At 40.4% G+C, this 27,491-nt stretch overlaps 1 protein-coding gene across 3 annotated transcripts in view; it reads right to left on the reverse strand.

Annotated features, from left to right (window-relative positions):
* Positions 1-27,491, reverse strand: part of nab (NGFI-A-binding protein homolog) — a 54,914-nt gene that overhangs the window by 9,603 nt on the left and 17,820 nt on the right. For all 3 annotated transcript variants that reach the window (XM_089728871.1, XM_089728870.1, XM_089728872.1), the window contains exons 2-5: positions 6,831-6,932; positions 3,555-4,303; positions 2,540-2,667; positions 617-686 (exon numbers count right to left, since the gene is read on the reverse strand). In XM_089728871.1, the coding sequence (XP_089584997.1) occupies positions 617-686; positions 2,540-2,667; positions 3,555-4,303; positions 6,831-6,932 (1,049 nt within the window). The remainder of the gene's footprint in view (positions 1-616; positions 687-2,539; positions 2,668-3,554; positions 4,304-6,830; positions 6,933-27,491) is intronic.

The following is a 27,491-nucleotide window of genomic DNA, read 5'->3' on the forward strand; positions in this document are numbered from 1 at the left end:
TAAAATTTAGATAATGGAAAAAATGTACGAAGTAACATTGCGAAGTTTTTAGTGGCAGGTGCTGAAGAAAAAGACTGGATATTGTTTATTTTGTTAAATAATCATCATGATTAATAGGAAAGAAAGGGTCGAACGAACGAGGGTAGCTAAGCGTGTATTGTGTCGTAGAACTAACTACCTTCATTTAAATAGAAAATGCTCTGCAACGTTCGAAACTACTCAGCGGACGTCTCCGCTTGCGCGGGGTCGACGCCTGCCCTATTTTTACATTCCATTGCGTAAAATGTACTATTTTATCTTTGGTAAAAGTCCTCAAATGACCAGTTGCAGGTAAATGGCAATTTGGATCGTTTTCGCTGACATCAACACTCTGCTTCGTGTCGTCTACCTTTGATACCTTGATTGAAAACCTCTAATGTTTACTAAAACGTACGTTGACTTGTGGTCTTCCTAAAATTCCCTAAGCGACAACCAAATGAATAAAATAGTGATGTTAAAATTTCATTAAGCATTTGTGAAGCAGCCCTAATGTCCCGATAGTTAATCTGTTAATTCCACGTTAGTGTCTAGACTAGGTTCTATGTTAGGTCTAGTCTGTGAGGTCTACGTGTGTGACCTGACGAGGCCGCTTCGGGGTGGGCTCTTCTTCGTCGCGATCTTCTCCAGTGGATGCTGTTGGGGGGAGCCTGGAAATGGTAAAATTAACATTACACCTTACTTTTCGTGTTTAGGCAAGAAAAAGAAATTGAACTAACAAAAAATATTGTGATATAAGAAGTTTTAAAACTAAATAAAACGCATTATCAACTAGCTAGACTGAAATCCCAAGAATATCATATTGTCCTCTGGTCAGGATGTTTAGCAAAAGTAAAATACAATTCAGTTAAGCGGAAGTCTTGAAGTGGGTAAAAATTTAAAGATTCTGTTACATACATAAATAGTCAGAGGCAGAGCTGAATTAAGTGCCAGCCAGGAGGAGCGGGATTTGCTAACAGCTACCCGAGCGCCTTCAAAGGAGACATAACAACTCGAGAGTAGCTGCTTCGCGAATGAATTTACTACCCTACTCCTAGTGTTAGAGCTAAAGGTGTCTAATGCAAGGCTTGTTGGATCTGATGGATCCGTAAGGACGTGTCGAGGGCTAGAAATGATTATTTTTGATGCTATATATTTAATTGTTGTTTTTAGATTTAAAATTAATTCTACTAGCTAGCTGGAACAATATCTACGCGTCGACAAATTAATAGGACCTTACTTATCTATGACACGATGACTTTAAAATAATATAAAGTAAATAGTAAGTATTAAACTGTGTAATAATTTAAAGACAGTATACAACGCGAGATCGAACCGTAAAAGGAGTTTTATATTTTTTTAAACTTCAGAGAGCGAACCGTCGATAGATCGATTCTCTAATAATACGTGTAAGAGCGGAGCGTTGGAATACCGATTTTTGCGCTGTTTGAATATAATATGTATGTATGTGGTAGGTATCGAGGTGTACGGACGTGTTTTAGCACGTGCGTGTATGTATAATGTTTTTAATAAGTTAATATGGGTAATTTACGAATTACCATTTAAAATTATTTTACTGTGAATTTAGTATAGACTTTTTTATTTGTTTTTTTAAGTTAAACTTTTATACGGTACTTTTGTCAAAAAATCTTTAGCAATTCATGCAAAATATGTGATAAAAGCTCAGAACAAAAACGGTTAAATAAAAAATTATGACATCGGCGTTTGTTATTCTCTTGTCTGTTTAATGAGCTAATTACATATTTTATTGTTTTTTTTGATCTAAAGTAGTCTAGTTAGAATTGTAATTTTCCTGAACCAATCTCATAAGACATTGCTTTAACGAAAATATAATAACAGAAATCTTATTTACCAAATATTCAATACATACATTCAAATGAACATACACACATACATATTATGTTCCTACATGTTCCTTCGTTCTGGAAGGTTTCAGGAAATGCCCCACAAAAAAGGCTTGGAGATTTTGAAAAGAGACTTGAGTGGATAAGGTACCTGGTCTATAGCGAACGTAACAATTAGCGACAGTAGCCACTATTCCATCAGATGGACCAAATACTGGGAGTGTTTTTTGCTTACGAAGAAAAAAAAGCGTAACAATTTTGATCAGCAAACTTTTTTTATTGATTAAATGGGTGTACAAGCTCACGGCCCGCCTGGTGTTAAATAGGTATGGGAGTCCATAGACACTAACAACGTAAAAGCTGCCACCCATCTTGGTGGTAGGACCTCTTGTGAGTTCGCGCGGGTAGGTACCACCGCCCTGCCTATTTTTGCCGTGAAGCAGTAATGCGTTTCGGTTTGAAGGGTGGGGCAGCCGTTGTAACTATACTGAGACCTCAGAACTCATATCTCAGGGTGGGTAGCGCATTTGCGTTGTAGATGTCTATGGGCTCCACTAACCATTTAACACCAGGTGGGCTGTGAGCTCATCTACACATCTAAGCAATAACAAAAAAAAAACCTGAGTTCTAAGTCTCGGTTTTACAATATTCCAACTCACCCGTGCTTGGAGTAATGGAGTCCAGCTCTCCTGACAAGCTGCCTCGCTAAAGGAAACAGCTCGTCTCGCCTCGTGAGCAGCGCAGGGACACATCGGCACATCTGGGCTGCAGCTTCGTTCACCATTACCTGGAAACGAGTGCAACAGTTTTCATTGACTGATTTCATTGACATCATATCATTTGAAGTCGTCGTGGCCTAAAGGATAAGACGTCCGGTGCATTCGTGTTGAGCGATGTACCGGTGTTCGAATCCCGCAGGCGGGTACCAATTTTTCTACTAAAATACGTACTCAACAAATGTTCACGATTGACTTCCACGGTGAAGGAATAACATCGTGTAATAAAAATCAAACCAGCAAAATGATAATTTGCGTGGTGGTTACTCGCCGGATCTTCTAAGTGGGTCGCGATTCCGATCCGGTAGTAGATTGTTGGTGGAACTTCTTGTGAGTCCGCACGGGTAGGTACCACCACACTGCCTATTTCTGCCGTGAAGCGGTAACGCGTTTCGGTCTAAAGGGCAGGGCAGCCGTTATAGCTATACTGAAACCTTAGAACTCATATCTCAAGATGGGTGGCGGCATTTACGTTGTAGATTTTTTTTTATTGCCTTTGTAGGCAGACTAGCATACGGTTCACCTGATGGTGACGTTGTTAGCAATGCCAGGGGCAGAGCCAAGCCGCTGCTTACCGCTTAATACTCTCCACAAGCCTCGTTTGAAGAAGGACATGTCATAGCACTCGGGAAACACCGTGGAGGGAAGCTCATTCCATAACCGGATGGTACGTGGCAAAAAAGACCTCTGAAAACGCACTGTGGATGACCGCAGTGGCTCCAGGTAGTATGGATGAACTCAACAACTCCGGTGGCGGGCGGTGTGATGGTAAAAACGAGATGCCGGTATCATCTCGAACAATTTCTCAGATGTCTATGGACTCCAGTATCTACTTGACACCAGATTCTATGCAATAAAAAAAAAAATAATTTCTTCAACACTAGATGTTCATGTTTACCTCGTGCAACGTCAGAGGCTTTTCTGGTTTCCTCTTGCAGTCAAACCTCCCGTAGATCGCAGCGTACTTCCTGATCTCCTCCATCCTCCTAGGATCCGACTCGGCCATCAACATGACTAGCTCTAGATCCTTGCACATCTTCTTTTTCGTGTTCTGCGGCTTCGGCTCCAATTGAGGCAAATGCTTACTCAACTTTTCCGCGGCCGCCGATAGCTTTTGTACATGAACGTCCAATAGCACTGGAGTTATTTGGACTGGTGACGTCACGGAGCCTGGACTAGAGCCCGCTGATGCAGGTGGACACGCGCTTTGGGGGGAAAACGACCTTGATACGGTTGTGGTTATGGGGGCAGTTGGGGCAGGGGACGGGGGTAGGACTATTTTGGTAAAGGTGTTTGTTGGACTATCGTTAGGTTGGGAGGTTGTGGAACCACAGCTGTTTTCTGGGGCTCCTGGAGAGGGACTGTACATGGGTCTGCTCTCGGGTGAAGCAACGGTTCTTGGAAGTACATTAGGGTGAGCTGGCAGTATATTAATCAGCCTTTGGTTACACTGTATGAAGGGGTTTTCGCTTGGACATAAATTAGGGACGATCGGTATTTGGAAGAGTGCGGGATTGTTAACCCATTCCTGCAGGGCCTTCTGAAGGCGTCTAACGTGGAGAGGCTTGGAGGCCATTCCCACTAGGGCCATGATCTCCAAGAATTCCTCTTCGCCAGCGTCGCATAGTTGTTGAACGTCGTCGCCTCCTGGAAAAATAATAATAATAAAAATATAACACTTTATTTAACACCATATGTACCTACAGAGTAAGCATATAAAACAAATAACAGTCGGTGACATAAATTGGCGGCCTTACCGCTGAAAGCGATCTCTTCCAGGCAACCTTGCAGGGAGAGGAATAAGCGAACTGAACGGTGCTATATCTTAATAAACTTACATAAAAATATATACTTATGTACACATATGAAAAATAAATACAATATAAGATAGACTTACATACGATTAATCACAAATAAATACTAAAAATATGCAAGTAAATACAAAATAAGTAGCAACTTGTACAATTATATCGTAGGAGCGTTGTGCAAGGTAGTGCGATTCTAATCTGAGCTTGAAAATTTCCGGCGAGGACGATTGTTTGATGATATAATTGGATTTCAAAATTTATTTTTCTTACCCTAGATAAGGTTCGTAAAATACGTGTAGAATTGGGATCGTGACGCAAAAAATATCCCATTGTTGCACTTTTATTGTTCTCTTCCAAAATCTTACGGTTTTTCAATTAAAAATTAAGTGACCCCTTTTTATGCTTTTTTTTTTTTTCCTACCTAAGCTGGTAGCCTTGAGAGGCTATTCCAGCGTAACCTTTACTCGTAGGTGAGCTCACGGGGCTCAAATCTAACGACGTTGCTAACACGAACCCTAGCAAGAGCCGTGCTTCGCAGAATCTACCACAGGATCGGAAACGCGACCCACTGAGAAGATCCGGCGAGAAACTCAGTGGGCTGTGTCTGAGGGTTAATTTACTCGTCGAGCCCTTCGTCGCAAGCGACGGGTTCGACGAGAACGGTGACCGGTGCTTGAAGTACCTAGAAGCACCGTTAGTGGATCGGGAGGATCCGAAATGACATGTTTTGGGCGACGTCGACTGCTTTCCATTCTTTCCGCAGGATCGGGAATGGCCTTTTTATGCCTTGCTCATATAATCGTACTGGTGGTAGGACGTCTTGTGAGTCTGCACGGGTAGGTACCACCGCCCTGCGTATTTCTGCCGTGAAGCAGTAATGTGCTTCGGTTTGAAGGGCGGGGCAGCCGTTGTAACTATACTTAGACCTCAGAACTCATATTTCAAGGTGGATGGCGCATTTACGCTTTGGATGTCTATGGGCTCTGGCCCCACACTAGAGATCCCATTCCACGACGCTCTTCATGCGGCCAATGATCGGAGGCGCTGGCGGGACATCACAAGGAGTAAAATCATGTCGAATTATAATGGTCACGACCCTCAGCAGTGAGGAAACGACGCGAGGAGGAGGGCTCTGGTAACAACTTAACCACCAACCTAAGCAATAAAAAAAAAATTAATAATCGTCTTCGCCATCTGTCAGTCTCTTTACCGTTCTTATCGTTTTTTCTCACTCACATCACAACGCTCCGTTTTATACTCTTTTCACACGTTCCGTTCTTACCAATCCCTACATACGTTATATACGTATTCATATTGTTCTTTGATGTGGCTTATAGCTTCACGACAGAATATATTTTACCTCGGATATAAAACTGTCGGAATTAGCGGCGAGATTTAGTTAAGAACCTTATAAGGCCCTGGATCTTGCGACACAATAGTCTGTCCGTTATAATTGGCCAGTTTTATCTCGTCTTTCTATTAATTATCTATCATATTTAGTTTCGGAAAAGACGTTATTCCAGTAGAATAGAGCGTATCTTTGACATTAATATTAAAACGAATACTATATAAATTTGAAATAAATTTAACTTTTCTTTTAAATGGAATTGTAACTTTAAAAAAATACATACTTAAATATATACAATTTCGCTTCCGCAGCCGGCGACAGTAAAAAGCGCGCGAACAACCAAAACGTAAAATGCAAATTAGGAACTTTTGGTAGTTTTTTTTTTTCTTTCGATTCTTTCGCCTTTTAAATTATTCACTCACGAAAGAGGGTCTCGCCTGTCTTATATTAGTCTAGTAAGTTTTTTTTTTCTCTCTCCCCCTTCGTGAAATGGCCACGACATAAATTTGCATACTTACATAGAAAATTTAATGATTAGTTAGTGTGATGATATTTTTTCTTACAATCACACGTTTTTGTCGATAGTTCGGAGTATGAGTGAATGAAGATTTACAATTAAAAGTTGATGCATATTTATGTGGCTCTGGAAGGTTAACTAGGTTTTTTTGGGTATGGTAAATTTTGCTATGGTTTTTAAGATTATAAGTAGACTTTGTGCTTGAAGGAAGTGAGGAGATTATTAAGGGCCGTTCCGAGATCACTCTTAAGACGGTTAGATGATGATTGTCATTACGACTTTGTTCCATCCGATTTAGTTAAATTTTTAAGTGTAACACCTAGTATGTCGTGTATTTAGCCAAAATCACATCAAAATGTGACCGGATATCAATAGTATATTCTAAAAAATTTTTGCTGAGCCGAGATCCTTTTTTGGGAGTTTCGCTGTCTTGAATCAACACAAAAGGCCTGCAATACTCTAGGATACATTAAAATCAACTGACAGTGAAGTCAGACATACCCATTTCAAGTAGAGTGTCGTAATACGCCAGGAGGCTGGCTCGCTGCATCACCCTGTACAGTTGCAACTCTGCTTCATTAGACGGTGCTGACGTCACAACCACTGAAAGCGGAAAAATTATACCATATTTTTTTTAATTATAATGTCGAACAAGATGATTTACTGTCTATCTATACTAATATATAGGTTTTTACGGATGTTCCGTTATAACTACTGAACCGTACAACCGATAATACATGTGCTTAATGGATAGGCTAATATTTATATGAGTGTTGGACTCCCTACACCAGCTGCGGGGGCGTTAATGATGAGAATCTTTGTGGGGGTGAGAAATAATAATGTTAATTTTAAATGTCCAGCGAAGCGGACGGGTACAGCTAGTTAGTCAATATAATTAATCTTGATAGTGTTTTTTTTTGGAGTTTACTCCTTTAGAATCGATTTACATATATAGGCCCGGGGTATGAAAATTATGGGGACCAAAATCGTACTAGCATGTCACACGAAATGCGTTATGCGCCTGATTGGCTCCTGATTGCGTGATGCGTGCGCGCGCCAATCAAAATCGTACTAGCATGTCACACGAAATGCGTTATGCGCCTGATTGGCTCCTGATTGCGTGATGCGTGCGCGCGCCAATCAAAATCGTACTAGCATGTCACACGAAATGCGTTATGCGCCTGATTGGCTCCTGATTGCGTGATGCGTGCGCGCGCCAATCAGGAGCCAACGCGCGGCCGCGTTATCGCAGGTGACGCCGGGCTGCTGCGCCGGCAGTCCGCCACAAAGCCTCGTACTGATCGCGCGTTTCTCTCATTATTGTATTTTCATATATTTGTTAGTCGTTTGTTTTGTGTCTCGTTAATTTGTTAATAATCTGTAGTGTATCGTGTTGTCGTAATATAGAACTATTTCTCGTATTGTTTCGTTTAATTTTTTATATCCAGTAAACTCCAGTCGTGCGTCGGAGCGGACACACACACTTTTTTTGGAGTTTACTCCTTTAGAATCGATTTACATATATAGGCCCGGGGTATGAAAATTATGGGGACCAAAATCGTACTAGCATGTCACACGAAATGCGTTATGCGCCTGATTGGCTCCTGATTGCGTGATGCGTGCGCGCGCCAATCAAAATCGTACTAGCATGTCACACGAAATGCGTTATGCGCCTGATTGGCTCCTGATTGCGTGATGCGTGCGCGCGCCAATCAAAATCGTACTAGCATGTCACACGAAATGCGTTATGCGCCTGATTGGCTCCTGATTGCGTGATGCGTGCGCGCGCCAATCAGGAGCCAACGCGCGGCCGCGTTATCGCAGGTGACGCCGGGCTGCTGCGCCGGCAGTCCGCCACAAAGCCTCGTACTGATCGCGCGTTTCTCTCATTATTGTATTTTCATATATTTGTTAGTCGTTTGTTTTGTGTCTCGTTAATTGGAGTTTACTCCTTTAGAATCGATTTACATATATAGGCCCGGGGTATGAAAATTATGGGGACCAAAATCGTACTAGCATGTCACACGAAATGCGTTATGCGCCTGATTGGCTCCTGATTGCGTGATGCGTGCGCGCGCCAATCAAAATCGTACTAGCATGTCACACGAAATGCGTTATGCGCCTGATTGGCTCCTGATTGCGTGATGCGTGCGCGCGCCAATCAAAATCGTACTAGCATGTCACACGAAATGCGTTATGCGCCTGATTGGCTCCTGATTGCGTGATGCGTGCGCGCGCCAATCAGGAGCCAACGCGCGGCCGCGTTATCGCAGGTGACGCCGGGCTGCTGCGCCGGCAGTCCGCCACAAAGCCTCGTACTGATCGCGCGTTTCTCTCATTATTTTATTTGGATATTGACGACCATGGAATAGCACGAATATTTATTTTATAATCGTTCTTGAGGAGTAAACTCCAGTCGTGCGTCGGAGCGGACACACACACTTTTTTTTGTTTGTCAGACAGACAAAGGGTGTAAAGCTAAATGTGTCGTCGTCCTCGTCCTTGCGTCGCTCTCGTCATTACTAAGGGTCGTAACTCTCCCGCGGCATCAGTCTCTCATTCGCAATTGTTCTCCATAAGCTACGATCCTTGGATTGGTGGAGGGCTTTGTGGAGTTTGATGACCAGACAAGATCGAATTAGGGCCGACCTTCTCGTGGGAGGGGCGTCCTCAGGGACGTGTCTTTGATGTTTGACGACAATGTTAACAAAGGCCAAAAAACGTGGCTGCTGTATGAAAAGTGGTACCAAGTGACTTGACTGGTAAATGAAGGAACGATGACCTTCAAGTTGCAGCAGCTCATGATTGTGGGCTTAGCGATTTACCAATACGCATTACAAAGTCCCTTTGAGGAAATAAGTATTCAGTGGTTCTTTTGTAAAGAGTAGGCAGCTTTCTAGCGGTAGGCAGCGGCTTGGCTCTGCCCCTGGCATTGTTGAAGTCCATGGGTGACGGTAACCACTCACCATCAGCTGAGCCGTAGGCTCGTCTGTCTACAAGGGCAATAATAATAAAAAAAGCGTAGATCAGTAAAGCTTATTAAAATTTGGATATAAAATTAAACGTATCTTGACTTTCTGAATCCAATAAGAGTATATTATTCCACATTTATTGGTTACCAACTGTATTATATACCTATAGTTTTGACGTATAGTCAAGTCGAAATATAAAAACGAAATCACTAAAATTCAGGGTAACAAAAACTCGATCAGATTTCCGTTCGAAACATACGAATTACGGACGAAAGCCGATTAAATAAGGCAAATTACTGATTTCTCGGAACTATTTCGTTTCTTCGCGTGCAGCCGACAATTTTAGCCGCCAAAACATCGTGTAGGGCGCAAAAACTATGCCCCCCTTCGATGTTAACCCTTCGTTAAGATCGACCGTTACAACAAAAAAATAAATTCAATGCATTTTACATAAAGGGTTAAAGCTTTTGTTCTCAAAACGAGTTACGTCTATTGGGGTTGCCGTTTGGGAGAGAAAAAAAAACTGTTGCCACCCTTGAAATAGTGCATTGGGTAAAAAAAATATCGGGGTGGTAAACTCCACCCCGAGCCCAGGTAGAAAAAATAAACATAATAGAAAAAATTATGGGTTGTGTCTATTTTTTTATTATATTCTATATGTAGGGAGTTTTTGAATTGGCTCTGCTGTTTATGGATAGTTATACTCTATGTAGTTTGTATGTACTCTGTGTATTTTTGAATGAGTGCGTGTTGAATAATTTCGTAAATAAAATGTAGACTATGCGTTGAAATGTTTCTTTTAAACTCTATAATACGTTTCTTTTTTATGTAATTATATGTTGTAAGGTTGCTACTGTATACTGAAGCGTTGGTGTAATTAGTTTTAAGGGCAAATTTTTATATAAGGTACCTATATGCGCGTATACAGGGTGTCCCAAAAATAATAAATAATCCTGAAACACCTCATAGTAGAGCTATTGGGGACACGCCGGTCATCGTTCTCGTCGAACCCGTCGCTTGCGACGAAGGGCTCGACGAGTAAATTAACCCACAGACACAGCCCACTGAGTTTCTCGTCGGATCTTCTCAGTGGGTCACGTTTTCGATCCGGTGGTAGATTCTGCGAAGTACGGCTCTTGCTAAGCTTCGTGTTAGCAACGTCGTCAGGTTAGAGCCTCGTGAGCTCACCTACTAGTTAAGGTCACGCTGAAATAGCCTCTCAAGGCGAGAGCCTTGAGCTGAGAAGCTTAGGTAGAAAAAAAAGGGGACACAATAAAAAAAAAATATATCTCAGGAGTACCTACCCAACATACATATTTTAAAAAAAAGTTGATATTTTTCATATTGCTTTGCGTTTCTGGAATATACAACAGCTACAAATGAATGAAATCCATAGACTTTTTCGTGTTATAATATTCTACATGGACTATACTAAGGAAGAAAGAACAAAAAACAGTAAGCAGTAAGCAGTCGTATGGTAGACACATAATCAAAGGATCCACTTTTTGAAAGATGTAGGTACAGACGTCACAAAATAAAAACTATTTTATGTCGAAATTGACAAATAAAAAAGCGGTCTATTTCATAATTAGGAATAAAAATGATATTGCGGAGTTCGACCCACTGTTTTATACGTGTAGGTTTCTGTAAATTTACTAAAATGCTAGTTTTTTTTCATGCCTAAGCTGATAGCCTTGAGAGAGGCTATGTCAGCGAAATGTTTGGATACAATAAACAGCGTAATTTATTTTTTATTCTAATAGGTTAGCAAACTAGTAAGCGGACTAATAACTTTGTTTCCAATAGCCAATAGATAAAAGTAGCATTATGAATGTATTAAACAATTCACGTATTAATTTATGCAAAACTGAAGTCTCGTGAGAATACTCTCATTAAAAAACTAAACCCTTTCTCAAGTTTTTTTTTTCTTTCCAAAAATAAAAAAATCCATGATATCTTCTCTCACACGTTTATGATGTCCAAAAAACTAATTTGCATAATCTGTTTCAGTAATAAAAAAAACAGAGTACGTATGCAAATTAAAAATTTTAGAGGGAAGGGTTATGGCCGCGTGGACTGCGGATTTTTTTATCGAGTTTTTACTAGCTTTTTTGTTTGTTTTACCTTTTTTTTATTTTAAAAAGTGGTCACGTAACTTATTTGCATACGAACATTATGGCGTGTGTTTAATTTTATTCGTGTCTCACGATGTCTTGAAGGTGATTTTTTTTGGTCTAGTAAAAACTAATCCTTTGTAGGTTAGTCTGTGGCTTTTGTTTTTTTTTTCTGCATTTAAAGTGATCGCGGGAAATTTCTCGTGAGATACAGTACTATATTTTTTTCTTTCGATATCTGCACAGTAATTATCTCTTGTATATGTAATATTTTAATTTATTCATAAAAAGGTTTAGCTAAAGAGATATTTATAGGGCGTTCAGACACCTGCTGCTCATAATGAACAGCCGTGTTGATATGAAAATTGCGATATCGGAAACATCCACTTGTGATTTAATTTTTGCAAAAATCGCTTTCCTATAATTTCGTTGGTAGTTTTTTTTTTATTGCTTAGATGGGTGGACGAGCTCACAGCCCATCTGGTGTTAAGTGGTTACTGGAGCCCATAGACATCTACGACGTAAATGCGCCACCCACCTTAAGATATAAGTTCTATGGTCTCAAAGTATAGTTACAACTGTTACGCGGTGAGCGGTTTTGTAGTTTTAAAAAAAACGTTATATTAATACTACACACTGAATTTATTTATCCTTTACAAAAATCTGATGTTACACGGACAGAGTTACGATGTTAGAAGCTTGAAGATTGATAACGAACTCCTCAGTTTCAAGGAGAAAGATAATTTATACATAAATAGTATTTACTAAACAATTAGTAATAATTTTATTATACGATTTATTTATTATACGATACGATTATTTATACGATTTAGACTATGAACCTTATTGGTAAACATATTTAGAATCCGTAAGGACATAATTAGTAAATGACGGAATTTTACCAATGTGAAAGGAATACAATATTAACTAATGTTCTAATTCCAAATGAAGATCTGATGTAAAGTAAACAATATACATATGATTTAGTAACATGAGGAAATAAGTATGTTATATAGTAACAATGATTTAGAACTTAAGAACTAAGAGTTAGAGTACATTATGTGTTTATGAGAATTGATATATGACTTAGGTACTAGTGTGAGGGGCATAACATAACACAACGGCTGTCCCACCCTTCAAACCGAAACGCATTACTGCTTCACGGCAGAAATAGGCGCGGTGATGGTACCTGACCGCGCGGACTCACAAGAGGTCCTACCACCAGTAATTACGCAAATTAAAATTTGCTGGTTTGATTTTTATTACACGATGCTATTCCTTCACCGCGGAAGTCAATCGAGAACATTTGTTGAGTTCGTATTTCATTAGAAAAATTGGTACCCCGCCTGAGATTCGAACACCGGTGCATCATTCAACACGAATGCACCGGACGTCTTATCCTTTAGGCCACGACGACTTCGAAATTTGAAAGAGATTTTGAAATTCCTCAGCGTCTCGTCTTCAAGATGGCAATTTAGCACGTGTCAAAGGCGTAATTGCTTAAAAAACCTGTAACTGCCTAGTTTCTTAGAGATCTAATTCTGATATCTGTTGAATACGAATCAACGACTTTCAATATCCAATCTTAAATTTGAAGACGCTGTGAGATTTAAATGTCATATCTCGAGGCGGGCGGCGTCAATTATGTTGTTGATGCCCGTGGACTTAAGCAATAAACCATAGATATTCCACGAATGTCCGGATGACTCCCATTTTTTTATTGCTTAGCGGACGAGATCACATCCCACCTGGAGTTAAGTAGATAGGTACAACGGTTGCCCCACCCTTCAAACCGAAAGGCATTACTGCTTCATGGCAGAAACAGGCAAGGTGGTGGTAAATGAACCACGATGCTAACTTTCTTTTAGTTTTAAATGCGTAAAAATCAGAACGCCTTATATCCATAACAATTTATTTTTATAGGCATAACCTCCGTCTTTGTTTGAAAAAAAAATACACATTTTTTTTTTCATGTCACTGCGCTATTGGCATATCATGTCTTCTTATCTTTTCTTCCTTACTTTATCGCTGGTAGCCTAAGAGGTTATTCCACATACGCCAGGACGCGAGGGTGAGCTGACGTGCTCGGTCTGAGAGAATTTGCTTACACTAGCCCTAACAAAAGCAGTGCTTCGCAGAATCTACCATCGTATCGGAATAGCGACCCACTGAGAAGATCCGGCGAGAAACTGAGAGCTACTTCGAAGCCTAATAAATAATGTCTTATGAATTTCTAAATATTTTCAAATGTCATAACATGATCTTTTTAGACTTTCGGCTCCTAAATGAGTTGTATAATATGAACAATTTAACTACTGCTTCGTATAATTAACATAACTAGCATCCAACGCTATGTAATTATCCGCTCACTTACCGCAACGGGACAAACACGTCTTTTCACAACCGTGCGAAAACGTAAACTGATATTCAAAATTCAAATATGAAAGTAATTAGGCGCGTTACGAACAAAACAAAACAAAAAAAAAACGTATCCGTAATATCTCTCGTAATCCCTTCATACAAAAAAAGGTCTTTCATAATTCTCCTTCTCGAAGGAGATAAACAAAAACATTTCGTATTGTCAGTTCTTAATTTGAATAATGTTTGGGGGTTTTGAAAAAAGGCGCTAATGACAGTGCTTCGGTGACTAAACAATGGCGGACGGATGTGCGCGCATTCGATTAGCTTCTTTCCACACTTGCAACGTGATTGATATGCGTAATACTGTACTTTTGAATAACATTAACGTTATATGAATGCAGGTTGGAGATGAGTTGTATTTTTTTTTTTTTTTTTCGTGTAAAGATTAAGACGGATGTCACCGTGCGAATTCTTTACTAAAAAGTTTTTGTTTAAAAAGTTTTGTAACCGTTGTTAGTTCTTTAATAAAGGCTACACATTGCTATTTGTTAATCTATGTTTCAATGCCATTAGATGTAAATAGTTAAGTTCAGATAGACGAGTAGAACCTATATAATATTAAAATCAAGCATACGGTTTTAAGGGCAGGAGAACCATTCATCTAATGCCATTGAGTATTTAATACCGCATCTTAAGGAGCGTAAAAGTTTTCACACTGTGGTAATAAGGTAATCACTTAATAATAGATGCGTTGTGAGCCAGCGTTCCAATTTACGTTTGTAAAAAATTTAGCTATTACCACTTAGTACTAGAGTCCGCTAGAAAGGACGATAGCTCGTCTATTTCTAAAATTAAATAACGAGTCCAAAATCCACAATATAACTCTTAAATATTAAGTGTATAATCTATGGTGGTCATAACAAAAAGAGCTGAGCGAACTAAAGATTATTAAAACGACCGACAGATGTTCGTAACATCACAGCCACTATCACATCAAATCAAAATCTAAACTTTTTCATTGTCTCTGGCCCGATATTGTAATGACATGTAATAAAAAATGTTGTCAGAACAAAAAAAAAAAAACTTACTCCCGACCGACTTCCGCGGCGTTTCTGTCCTAAAAAACAGAATGAGTGGACATTTTACGAAGAAGATGTAGTGTGAATATTAAAAAATATATATATAGTTCTTGAAGGGTAGGTGTAACACGTTCTGTGACTAGGGATGAACTTAGAGGTGCGGTGAATTTCTTTCCATCTTCCACTTCCGAATATGAGATACCGAATACCAGATACTCCTTTTTTTTTGAGATTTTATGACCTGGTATTTACAACCTTTAGATCTATCCAGATACTCCATTCTACGCTTAAGCATGGTGATAATTGTGGCAGGGTATGCTTCAAGTCAACATGTAATTTTTTGCCTATTTTCGTGAAACAATCATGGGTTCCCGGGTGTTTTAATTTATGTGTATTAGCTACGGTACCTGCTTATCAACATGTGGTCCATGGGCTCGTCCATCTATGTAGCGCATTAAGAAAAGTTATTTCGTTTCCGTGTAGTCTAAAGGAATTTAGGTTAGGTCACAAAAAAAAAAAAACCATTGTAATTAACCGATAAAAACGAATGCACATGTCCGCCGGTGTATTCTAATTTCTTTATTATATTTGATTAACCCTTCAAAATGGCTGGTAATTATACAACAGATGCTACACTGATTAATTGTTAGAGAAAAAATGTGGTCGAAGCGAAATCACCTGCCTTCGGTCTTACTATCGAATATTGAACGTTATTAGTAGGTACTGGGTGTGTTAGGGACTTTTTAGGCAGCGCTAAGCCCACTAAGTTTCTCGCCGGATTTTCTCAGTGGGTCACGATTCTGATGCGAAGGACCTCTTGTGAGTATGCACGGGTAGGTACCACCGCCCTGCCTATTTCTGCCGTGAAGCAGTAATGCGTTTCGATTTGAAGGGAATGGCGGCCGTTGTAACTATACTGAGACCTTAGAACTTATATCTTAAGGTGGGTGGCGCATTTACGTTGTAGGTGTCTATGGGCTCCAGTAACCACTTAACACCAGGTGGGCCGTGAGCTCGTCCACCCATCTAAGCAATAAAATAATAATAATAATAGTCTAAGCTAATCTAAATCTAAATTTACTAAATGAGATTATAGGGGAGACGTTCCTAGGTGACAAAAATAATAAAAAAAGTACTTTAGGCATAGATGTAATAAGATTTAGTTCGCTTTTTAATAAGTCCATTAGACGATGCGTTCACGAAGGATATTCGGTTGGATACGTGTAGATATTGGAATAGTTTTTATCAACGTGTTTGTACCGATATATCGATTAGATTTGCGAATAAAGAATTCTTTAGCTGCGAATATAGGAATTGGTTCGAATTTTTTTTACCCGCTGTAGCGAGTCTGAGTGCGGCCCTGCGCTGAGTACGGCCCTGCGCTGGAGCATCGCACTTTATATAATATTCGTCGGTACTCGCAAAAGGTGGTCATTCGGTTGAGTTCGAGACAAAACATACGCTGGTGCTTCGCTATTAACATTTGTATTATTTGATCGCTATTTAATTAAATATAAAATTGTAATTAGTGGTATCATTTCACTGCAACAAAACCATAGTTGGTACCACAATTGGTGACGCCGAATACGAACACGGAACATGGAGCCACAACAAAGAAAGCAGCCAGCAGCGACGCCGGACGAATTTTTGGACACGGAGGGTACCTCATATGCTGCCTCGCTAGAAACGTCGAGAATCGGTTTCCGTCCACCCCCGTTTTGGCCAGAGGAACCAGAGCTATGGTTCGCGCAGGTGGAGGGCCAATTCGTGTTGGCGAATATCAAAACGGACTCCACAAAGTTTTATTCCGTCATCGCCGTTTTGGAGCACAGACACATATCGGAGGTAAAAGATATTATAACCAACCCCCCGACCGAAGAAAAATATAACAAACTGAAAACGGAATTAATTAAACGGTTATCTGCATCTCAAGAACGGAAGGTAAAACAATTATTAATGCATGAAGAGTTAGGGGACCGCAAACCGTCTCAGTTTTTGAGACATTTGAGTAACCTGGCAGGACCTTCAGTGCCGGACGATTTCGTGAAAACGTTGTGGTCGAGTCGATTGCCGAGTAATATACAGACTATTGTAGCTTCCCAGTCGGATCTTCCACTCGATAAGTTAGCTGACCTGGCGGATAAAATACACGAACTTGCACCCTCTGCACCATACCAGGTAGCGAGTACAGCCCACTCCGCGCCGACTTCAGCTCAAGGTATGCCCACAACAATTATTGAGACTATGGCCAACCAGATTAGTGAATTAACAAAGCAGGTAGCATTGCTCACTACAAACATGAACCGTGGTTATCATCAGGCACGCCAACGGTCACGGAGTAGGCAGAAAAGGGACAGGTCTAGGTCACGGTCACGATTACGTCAGCCACCTGAAAACCACCCTCATTGTTGGTACCATTTTAATTTCTCTGGTCGAGCAACAAAATGTCGGAAACCATGTCAATGGCAGTCGGAAAACTCCATGGACAGCCGGAAGTAGCGGCCTATGACTGTCCAACTAATTCAGGCCGACTTTTCATATCTGACCGACATTCTAAAATACAATTTTTGGTTGATACAGGGTCGGACCTGTGTGTGTTTTTTTTTTTTTTTTTTTTTTATTGCCTTTGTAGGCAGACGGGCATACGGCCCACCTGATGGTGAGTGGTTACCGTCGCCCATGGACTTCAGCAATGCCAGGGGCAGAGCCAAGCCGCTGCCTACCGCTTAATACTCTCCACAAGCCTCGTTTGAAGAAGGACATGTCATAGCGCTCGGGAAACACCGTGGAGGGGAGCTCATTCCATAGCCGGATGGTACGTGGCAAAAAAGATCTCTGGAAACGCACTGTGGATGATCGCAGTGGCTCCAGGTAGTATGGATGAACTCTACTCCGGTGGCGGGCGGTGCGATGGTAAAAACGAGATGCTGGTATCATCTCGAACAATTCCTCAGAGCACTCCCCATGGAACATACGGTACAAAATACAGAGGGAACCGAAGTCCCTCCGCAGACCCAGAGGCTCCAAACGATCCGAGAGTGGAGTGTGTATCCTAGATCAGCTATGAGAACACCCTGTACGCAAGCCAAGTATAGCTTAACTGCCGCAAATGGTTCAGTAATACATACCTATGGACAGATACAGATAACATTAGATTTGGGACTGCGCCGTGCTTTCTCTTGGAAATTTACCATTGCAGACATTGCAAAGCCAATTATTGGTATTGATTTTTTAAATTTTTACAACCTGCTAATTGACTGCCGTAATCACAGAATTATAGATGGGACTACTTCACTAGCTGTGCCAGCATCTCATCAAAAAGTTCCGGATAGCGTGGCATCGGTCAAGACAATTTCCGGTGATTCAGTATTTCACCAGCTTCTACGTGAGTTCCCAGAAGTTACACGACCTGCGGGTACTGTAAGTACACCTAAGCATAACACTATGCACTTTATTAAAACTACGTCTGGATCACCAGTTACGAGTAGACCTAGACGGTTGGATCCCGAACGCTTGCGACACGCCAAGAAAGAATTTGACGACATGCTAGCATGTGGCACGGCAAGGCGTTCGTCAAGCCCATGGTCCTCACCGCTGCACTTGGTCAGAAAGAAGGATGATGGCTGGAGACCCTGTGGTGATTACCGTGCACTAAATGCTCGTACCGTGCCCGATCAATATCCTGTACGCCACATTCAGGACTTTAGTCAGCAGCTTTCTGGATGTACTATCTTTTCAAAAATTGATCTTATTAAAGCTTATAATCAGATTCCCGTAAATCCCTCTGACATACCCAAGACAGCGATCACCACACCCTTTGGCATGTTTGAGTTCCCGTACATGACATTTGGTCTAAGAAACGCAGCTCAAACTTTTCAGCGGTTTATTGATGAAGTGCTCACAGGCTTAAATGACTTCTGCTATGGGTTCATGGACGATTTGTTAATTTTTTCCGAGTCACGTGATCTTCACATGACCCATGTGCGACAGGTACTTGCCAGACTAAAAGAGTATGGCGTCCTAATCAACCCAGCCAAATGTTCTTGGGGTAGAAATGAAGTCAGTTTCCTCGGATATCATGTTTCTGCTGAAGGTACACGTCCTCTTCAAGAGAAAGTCCAGGTTATCCAGGAATTTCCTGTACCACGAACAGTGAAGGAGCTCCGAAGGTTTCTCGGTATGTTGAATTTCTATAGAAGGTTCATTCCTGATGCAGCGACTATTGAAGCACCTCTACACAGTATGTTGGCAGGAGAGAAGGTAAAAGAGTCAGAGGAAGTACAGTCCATATGACAGGGAGTTACTAGCGATATACGAAGCAATTAAATATTTTAGGCATATGGTAGAAGCTGAACATGCACCGGTGTTCGAATCCCGCAGGCGGGTACCAATTTTTCTAATGAAATACGTACTCAAGAAATGTTCACGATTGACTTCCACGGTGAAGGAATAACATCGTGTAATAAAAATCAAACCCGCAAAATTATAATTTGCGTAATCACTGGTGGTAGGACCTCTTGGGAGTCCGCACGGGTAGGTACCACCACCCCGCTTATTTCCGCCGTGAAGCAGTAATGCGTTTCGGTTCGAAGGGTGGGGTAGCCGTTGTAACTATACTGAGACCTTAGAACTTATATCTCATGGTGGGTGGCGCATTTACGTTGTAGATGTCTATGGGCTCCAGTAACCACTTAACACCAGGTGGGCTGTGAGCTCGTCCACCCATCTAAGCAATAAAAAAAACAAAAAAAAAAAAAAAACTAGAAACTTTAGTATATACACCGACCACCGACCACTCGTTTACGCTTTCTCTAGGTCAAAAGATAATTGTTCTCCAAGACAGTACAGGTATTTTGATTTTATCGCACAGTTCACCACTGATATAAGGTACATACCTGGTACGCAGAATATTGTGGCAGACACGTTGTCACGTATAGAGGAGGTACAAGCCATTGACTTCCATCAGTTAGCCCTCTCACAGGAATCAGATCCCGAACTACAAAACCTACTCAGCAAGGGATCGTCACTAAAGCTACGGAAGATAGCTCCAGCTGGATCACACACGGAACTGTACTGTGACATGTCAGTGCAACCGCCAAGACCCTACGTCACACCTGATTTTCGGAAGCAAGTTTTCGACTCACTGCACTGTCTTAGCCATCCAGGTGGTGCTGCTACAGTCCGACTTGTGACCGAACGATTTGTATGGCCTGGAATACGTCGTGACTGCAGAGATTGGTCAAGGAATTGCTTGCACTGCCAGCGATGCAAAGTTACCCGTCACACAACAGCCCCACTTTCCCGTTTTCCTTTGACCACGTCGAGATTCTCCTGTATCCATCTCGACATTGTAGGACCACTAACCCCTTCTTCTAATTACAGATATTGCCTTACCGTCATCGACCGCTTTACGCGATGGCCTGAGGCAATACCGATGATGGAGATCACTGCTGAAGCTTGCGCAACTGCTCTCGTATCAGGATGGATATCAAGGTTCGGCTGTCCCACTCAAGTTACCACCGACCAGGGTCGACAGTTCGAATCAGCTCTCTTCAAGTCCATCACGTCCATGGTGGGAGCTAGGCATTTCCGTACGACATCTTACCATCCAAGCTCTAACGGGATGATTGAGAGACTCCATCGCCAGCTGAAGGCAGCAATAATGTGCCACAGTACTAGCCAATGGACCGAAGCTTTACCACTGGTGCTGCTCGGTATCCGTACTTCTTGGAAGGAAGACATTCAATCTTCTGCTGCCGAGCTGGTGTATGGAGAACCTTTACGCTTACCTGGGCAATTTCTATTTCCATACGAAGATCACACTACCAGTGATGTTACTTCCTTCGCGGTACGCCTAGCTAAACAGATGTCTAGCCTTACACCTACACCAGCAGCATGGCATAGAAAAGGACCATTTTACGTACCAAGAGATCTGCAAACTTGTACCCATGTCTTCGTGAGACAGGACCATGTTCGCAGACCCCTTGAAGCGCCCTATTCTGGTCCACACAAAGTGTGGAAACGTCACGAAAATTTTTTTAAGATAGAAGTCCACGGTAGAAAGGTCAATATTTCATTAGATCGGCTGAAGCCAGCTTTTATAACTCGAGAAGCTATAAATGTTGCAGATACACCTCCTACTCCATCTCCAGCAGCCACTTTGTTACCTGCACCAGAGTCCGAGAAGAAGACAAGAAGTGGAAGACGAGTGCGATTCCCGGACTACTACCAGGGTTAGCTAGAGCAGAGCTTCGATCGCCGTAGCGATCTCGGAGGGGAGTGCTGTAGCGAGTCTGAGTGCGGCCCTGCGCTGAGTACGGCCCTGCGCTGGAGCATCGCACTTTATATAATATTCGTCGGTACTCGCAAAAGGTGGTCATTCGGTTGAGTTCGAGACAAAACATACGCTGGTGCTTCGCTATTAACATTTGTATTATTTGATCGCTATTTAATTAAATATAAAATTGTAATTAGTGGTATCATTTTACTGCAACAAAACCATAGTTGGTACCACACCGCGAATAGTGAAAACGCGAATAAGGACGATGATGCTAGATGATTAAAAAAAACAACTTAATTCACGGCTAACCTACAAATTAGTGCCGATTTTTACGGGATCACGTGTTCACGAGTAATTTGAATGAAGATAGAATAACATTTTGCCATCATAATTAATTCCGCAGAATTTATTACCTAATTCTGTTACTAGTAAGGGTAGTGTCAGCACGCAATGACGGGGACCACCATCCTCTCAGTTTAGGGGGCGCAGGAGTTATGGGTCCGGGTTGAAGAATGTGAATATCGATCTCACAATAGGTTTGGTTGTGACATCGACCTCATATCAAATCGGTGAAAGCCTCACGATATTGTGTCCACAAGTATCTAAAGTGTGCTAACTAGCACCACCAAGTGAGCAATGACTTATACGTTGACATCAATCACTACAAACAATTCCATAAATATTCATTCAATTACATTAGCATTTTGAGGGATTTTATTTTTTATTTCTTAAGGCGAGCTCATGGTCCACCCGGTGTCAAGAACTCATGTCTCGAGGTGGGTGGCGGCATGTACATTGTAGATATCTATGGGCTCCGGTAACCACTTAACACCAGGTGGGCCGTGAGCTCGCCAACCTATTTGAAAAATAAAAAAACGTTACACAGACAAAACCGTGTAAGTCCTAAATGAGTATAAATATAATTGGAAATGCCACACGCTAGAGCCCGAAGCGCCATTTAACCCGCACCACATGTCTTATTATCAGCCCAACGTCTAATTGGTACTCACGTTCGATCCCCGAAGGGTTAGTTAACACTTCACCTACGCAACACTTTTTTTCAATTTTACAACTTTAAAAAAAAAAAATTTAAACCGATAATTTTTGTCGGTCGCGACGGGTTACAAAATTGAAATATTAGGGTTGTCGATTTTAGAAAAAATTTATGAATGCAGTACTGTGAAGAAATGCGATGTTGATTCGTCACTTTTATAAACTAAAATGCTCTTTGGACTGAATCGAGACGTGGTAAAAAATCTTTCACGATGGAAAATACAAAACTATATATTATATATCGACGCTTGAAAGGCAAACGTGACTAAGCGACAATAACTGCTTTGTACATAAATGATAGGCAACAACCATATTCGGAGCACAAAAAAATATTCTAGGTCTATTAAAATCATTTCAATCCTACAGCTAGATTCGTTAAAATATTTTTTTTTTCAGGAATTTCAACTTTAAATTGGTCTCCTGTAAAGTTCACGCATTGTCGCTTAGTCACGTTTGCCTTTCAAGCGTCGGTATGTAGACTTCTTTTTCGTAGGTATGTAGGCTTTCGTTTCATTGATTTTATGATTTATAACGTTTATGTAGAACGTAATTTTACAATTTTCGTTGCGACGAGCGAAAAGCTATGAAATGTTTGAAACAAAGAAGAAGTCAATCCCTAAATAAACCTTAAAAGTTTATATCATAAAGTACGGGCAACCGTTTTTTTTCTACCTAAACTGATGATCTTTAGAGACCATTTCAGCGTAGCCTTAACTAATATGTGAGCTCACGGGGCTCAGACCTGACGTCGTCGCTAACACTGGCCCTAGCAAGAGCAGTGCTTCACAGAATCTACCACTGGATTTGAAACGCGACCCACTGAGAAGATCCGGCGAGAAACTCAGTGGGCGATTGTGGCAACCCTAATTACCCGGACCGCATATCGCTTTAGGGCACCCATCTGTCAGTTCGATCCAAAGGGTTAGCGCTGTTACTTAATGGTGCATGTATTAACTTAGAAAAGTTCAAAACAATATTTAAGTTGTGCTAAAGCATACGTTTTTCTTTTCCTACCTAAGCTAATAGTCTTAGAGGCTATTTCAGCGTAACCTTAGCTAGTAGGTGAGCTCACGGGGCTCAAGCCGGAGTGATGCTAACGCTGACCCTAGCAAGAGCAGTGCTTCGCAGAATCTACCACCGGATCGGAAACGCGACTCACTGAGAAGATCCGACGAGAAACTCAGTGGGCTGTGTCTGTGGGGGTTTGTACAATGAGACGATAAGTTTCCGATAGCAATACGCAGCACAATACGACTCGTGACATAGCAATGCGATACAGGATACCGTCTCAATCTCCAAAAATACAATTATTGGTATTCTATAATACGCTTATTTTGTATACAATCTATATTTTAAATACGTTTTTTGTTATGTTTTTATTATGTATATAAATTGTATTATTATTTTGTTACTCGAAATGAGCGGATGAATTCAAAGCCCGCATAAGCGTGTTAAGCGGATATCGAGGCCAGTAAATATAAAAGTTTAAACCCACTGTCAAACTGTCAAGACTCTTTCGCGGTCAAAATAGGCAGTATGGCTGTACATAACCCTTTGGGCTCACAAAACGGCTACACAATCTTACATTTGACGTACCAGTGAATATTGGTAAGTTTTTGAAAATTTAGAATGAAATTTCCATGCATTTTTCAACTGAATTACAGGTATTTTGATTTTAAGATACACTCGTGAACAATTCTTTTATTCTCTTATTATTTTATTATTTTAAATATTACTTTAACTATTAAATATTACTTTTACTATTAAATATTACTCTTTTATTATTTTAAATATTATAAAGGCGTTTCGTTCCTTCCAAGATATATCAAAGATAGATAGTATTGGAATTGAGTTTCCTTGGCTTAAGGTTTATTTTCTATATCTATACTAATATTATAAAGAGGAAAGATTTGTTTGTTTGTTTGTTTCGAATAGGCTCCGAAACTACTGGACCGATTTGAAAAAATATTTTACCATTAGAAGCCGACATTGTCCCTGATGAACATAGGCTACTTTTTTTTTATTTTTTTTATTTTTTTTTTTTGGATTCATGTGTGTTTTAATGTTTCCGAAGCGAAGCGAGGGCGGGTCGCTAGTCTATACATAAAGCCGCAAGAACAATAATCTTTGTATTAACGAAAAAAAAAAACTGTCAGAAAAACGCGGGAACCTTCATACTGCATTACTCAGTCAAAGTCAGTTTGTTCAGAGTTTTTTTTGTTAAGACACCTGTATTATTGAGGGAGAGGTGTGTGAGGGCCCAAAAAACTTGGATCGGACGTGAGAAACAAATTTTATCGAAATCATAATATATGTAATAATAATATTGAACGCGGTGTATATCGGGGTTCACTATCCCGAAGCTATGATGTTTATAGTTAAGATTAATTGAGTAATTATATCGATATAAAAAAAAAAACTATTTATAGCTATGTGGTAGTGCTTTCGCACCTCTTTTTCTTAAGTAGTTACCGACGCTCATAGATAATATAATGATTTACATACACAGATTTTGAGATATATACCTCAAGTCGGTTGAGGCATTTAAGTTGTGATATCTATTGCCGGTAACTGCTTAAGAACAGATGGGCCGTGAGCTCCTTCACCCAATAATGGAAAAAAAGTCACGAGATGATAATACCTTCTTACCTTTTACTTCTAAATAATAATAAGAAACATAATAGATACCTAAATATTAGAAACTTCAAATTGTTAAACTATCTCAAAATGTTATCATTAGACTTCACACGAATTCAAGCTATTTCCCCGATGAAGGAATAAAGAATCAGCAAAATATGAATTTGTGTAATTATTGGTGCTAAGTACAGTGGCAAGCTCGGGATACGGCCGGGAGAGACGTGTCCTCGACGTCGGATTGGTATTAATAGGACCCTCAGCATTGATGACGCACAGCATCTGCGAGTCTACCATGTCGCAGGAGAAGACGGTATAGGGTGACGATGAGCGCTCCTTTACCTACGCACCCACTATCACCACCAAAGCCAGGATAGGATTATCACCTATAAGCCACCCCACACGCGTCTTCCGAAGAAGCAGCGGGTTGATAGATGCGACTCACGCTCGTATTGACTCATTAGGACGTCCCAGGATTTTTTATTTTTATTGCTTAGATTGGTGGACGCGCTCACAGCCCACCTGGTGTTAAGTGGTTACTGAAGCCCATAGACATCTACGACGTAAATGCGCCACCCACCTTAAGATATAAGTTCTAAGGTCCCCCGAAATAAGGTGTCCCCGGAAATAATGACATCGTCTAGGCAAGGTTCAGATAGCCATAGAAGTGTCTAGTCTGTCGTGCTATTAACATCCATCGTTTCAGCACCTAGTGGAAGTAAAGTTGACGATGACATGTGATGCGTTCCGTAGCTGGTGGATAGTCAGCCCGTTAAGCTGATTGAATAGGTGGTTTGGGAGCATTAGGGCAGTTTACCATGCAACCATGTGAACAGAAGATACCTCGACATAGAAGTTATCTTCGTCTACTGCCAAAAAGGAGTTAATCTAACATCGTCCAATATGAGGGTCAATGGTAGTTGAGATATTAAATTTCGGGCAAATCGGAAATTACCGAGGTCAATAAATAGTTTAAAGGTCATTTAATATGACTAATAGAGGTATTTCTCGTTGAAACCAATTCGTCGTCCTGTTCTTGCAAAGCTGTAAGTACCGCATTCTCTTGTGTGAACTTTAGAAAAAATTTAAAGATGATCTTCATAATATCACCCCTTCAAATTTAAATACACATTAAATAATAGTAACCCGACACTCGTGGTCCATCGTACATTACTTTTTCTATTGAACAAAACATTCTCATTAAGCCAACACATCTTCCCGGAAGTTAAAAAACCCAAAATGAAGGGGTCATTCATTCCCAGAGGGCACCTTACGGGCCATCCTAAAACAAACTAATAATTTTTAATACTGGCAACCCTTCCGTGGTTTTTTATTCGACCTTAGACACAAGTCCATTCAGACTCCTTCCGTGAGAACTTCAAACATCCAAAAAAATTAAGAGGGCGAGTGGACAGTTGTCGTGTTTATCAAAAGAGTTATTGCTTTTTGATTTGAACATAGGATACAATAAAATTACCTTTTTACGATAAGATTGTAATTTAAATAAAACTGTGTTATTAATTAGTAGATTATTTTATTTAAATAAAATGGTCATTTGTCTTACATAGTGACAATTGTCACAGTACAGTGTCACAACACATCACACACATCACAACAGTAACAAACAATAACCACAAATTAACAAAGTACCTACTAATCTATTGAGACTGGATTAATATTGATTAATCCAAAACAATGCAACCAACCAACCGCCTAGCTACTAAGTGTCACTCGATCCAATTCTCCATCACCTACATTTATAATTCAATGACTGAAATGTAAATTTACAAAACGTGCGAAAATAAGTCTTCCTCATCGTACAAACAGAATAATAAGGACACACCAAACAAGCACCTTGACATTATACATATACTCGTAGGAACTTACAATTTATTTTTCGATTTATTTGAAGTATTATATTAAACTTGTATATTTTAAACAGTGCAAATGTTGACGCTGAACAAGCGCATACATACTTTCAAAACGATTCGTCGCTTGGAAGAATTTAATATCTCCGAAATAAAATACGACGCTAAAAGTAAACATTGTTAGACAGGAAGTCCAACCAAGCAGTTCTGTTATTAAATAAATTAAAAAGCAATCAAAACGCGTCCACAGTAAAAATAAAAATAAATGAACGCATCGACACATGTCACTTCCGATTGTGGAACGAAATCAGTTAACCCTTCGTGAACCTAACCAAAAAATGGCCGACAGAATCAAACAATTAAAATGATATAAAACAAATCTTTATAACAACTGTCCCTCGGGAAGAACAGGTGGCGCGGCCTGTTTAAAGATGTTTTTACTAATTTATTTCAATGTACGCGGTGAAAGCGTGAAAGACATTTTGGAGCATGTGCTACCAGCGTTAATTAATTATATTGAGAAATTGAAAGTAACCCTTTGCTTTTATAGTTAAGAAACGGACGAAGGGTTATACATTTTGTAGTCTATTTTAGTTTCCACGGCTGTCAGTTTTCACTTTACATTCACATAAATTAAGTTTACTTTATCTGTGCATCCACTAATACCTACATTTTTGTGGATGAGCGCTTCTGTGGCTTTTTGGCGGGAAGCGGAGCAGCGAAGTTGTGTGAATTAATTGTTTTATTTTGTCAAATTAGTCTTTCTGCAGGTTTCAATTTGTAAGAATGATAATTTATTAA

The sequence above is a fragment of the Bombyx mandarina genome, chromosome 07 (assembly GCF_030267445.1).
Source record: "Bombyx mandarina strain Sakado chromosome 07, ASM3026744v2".
NCBI lineage: Eukaryota > Metazoa > Arthropoda > Insecta > Lepidoptera > Bombycidae > Bombyx > Bombyx mandarina.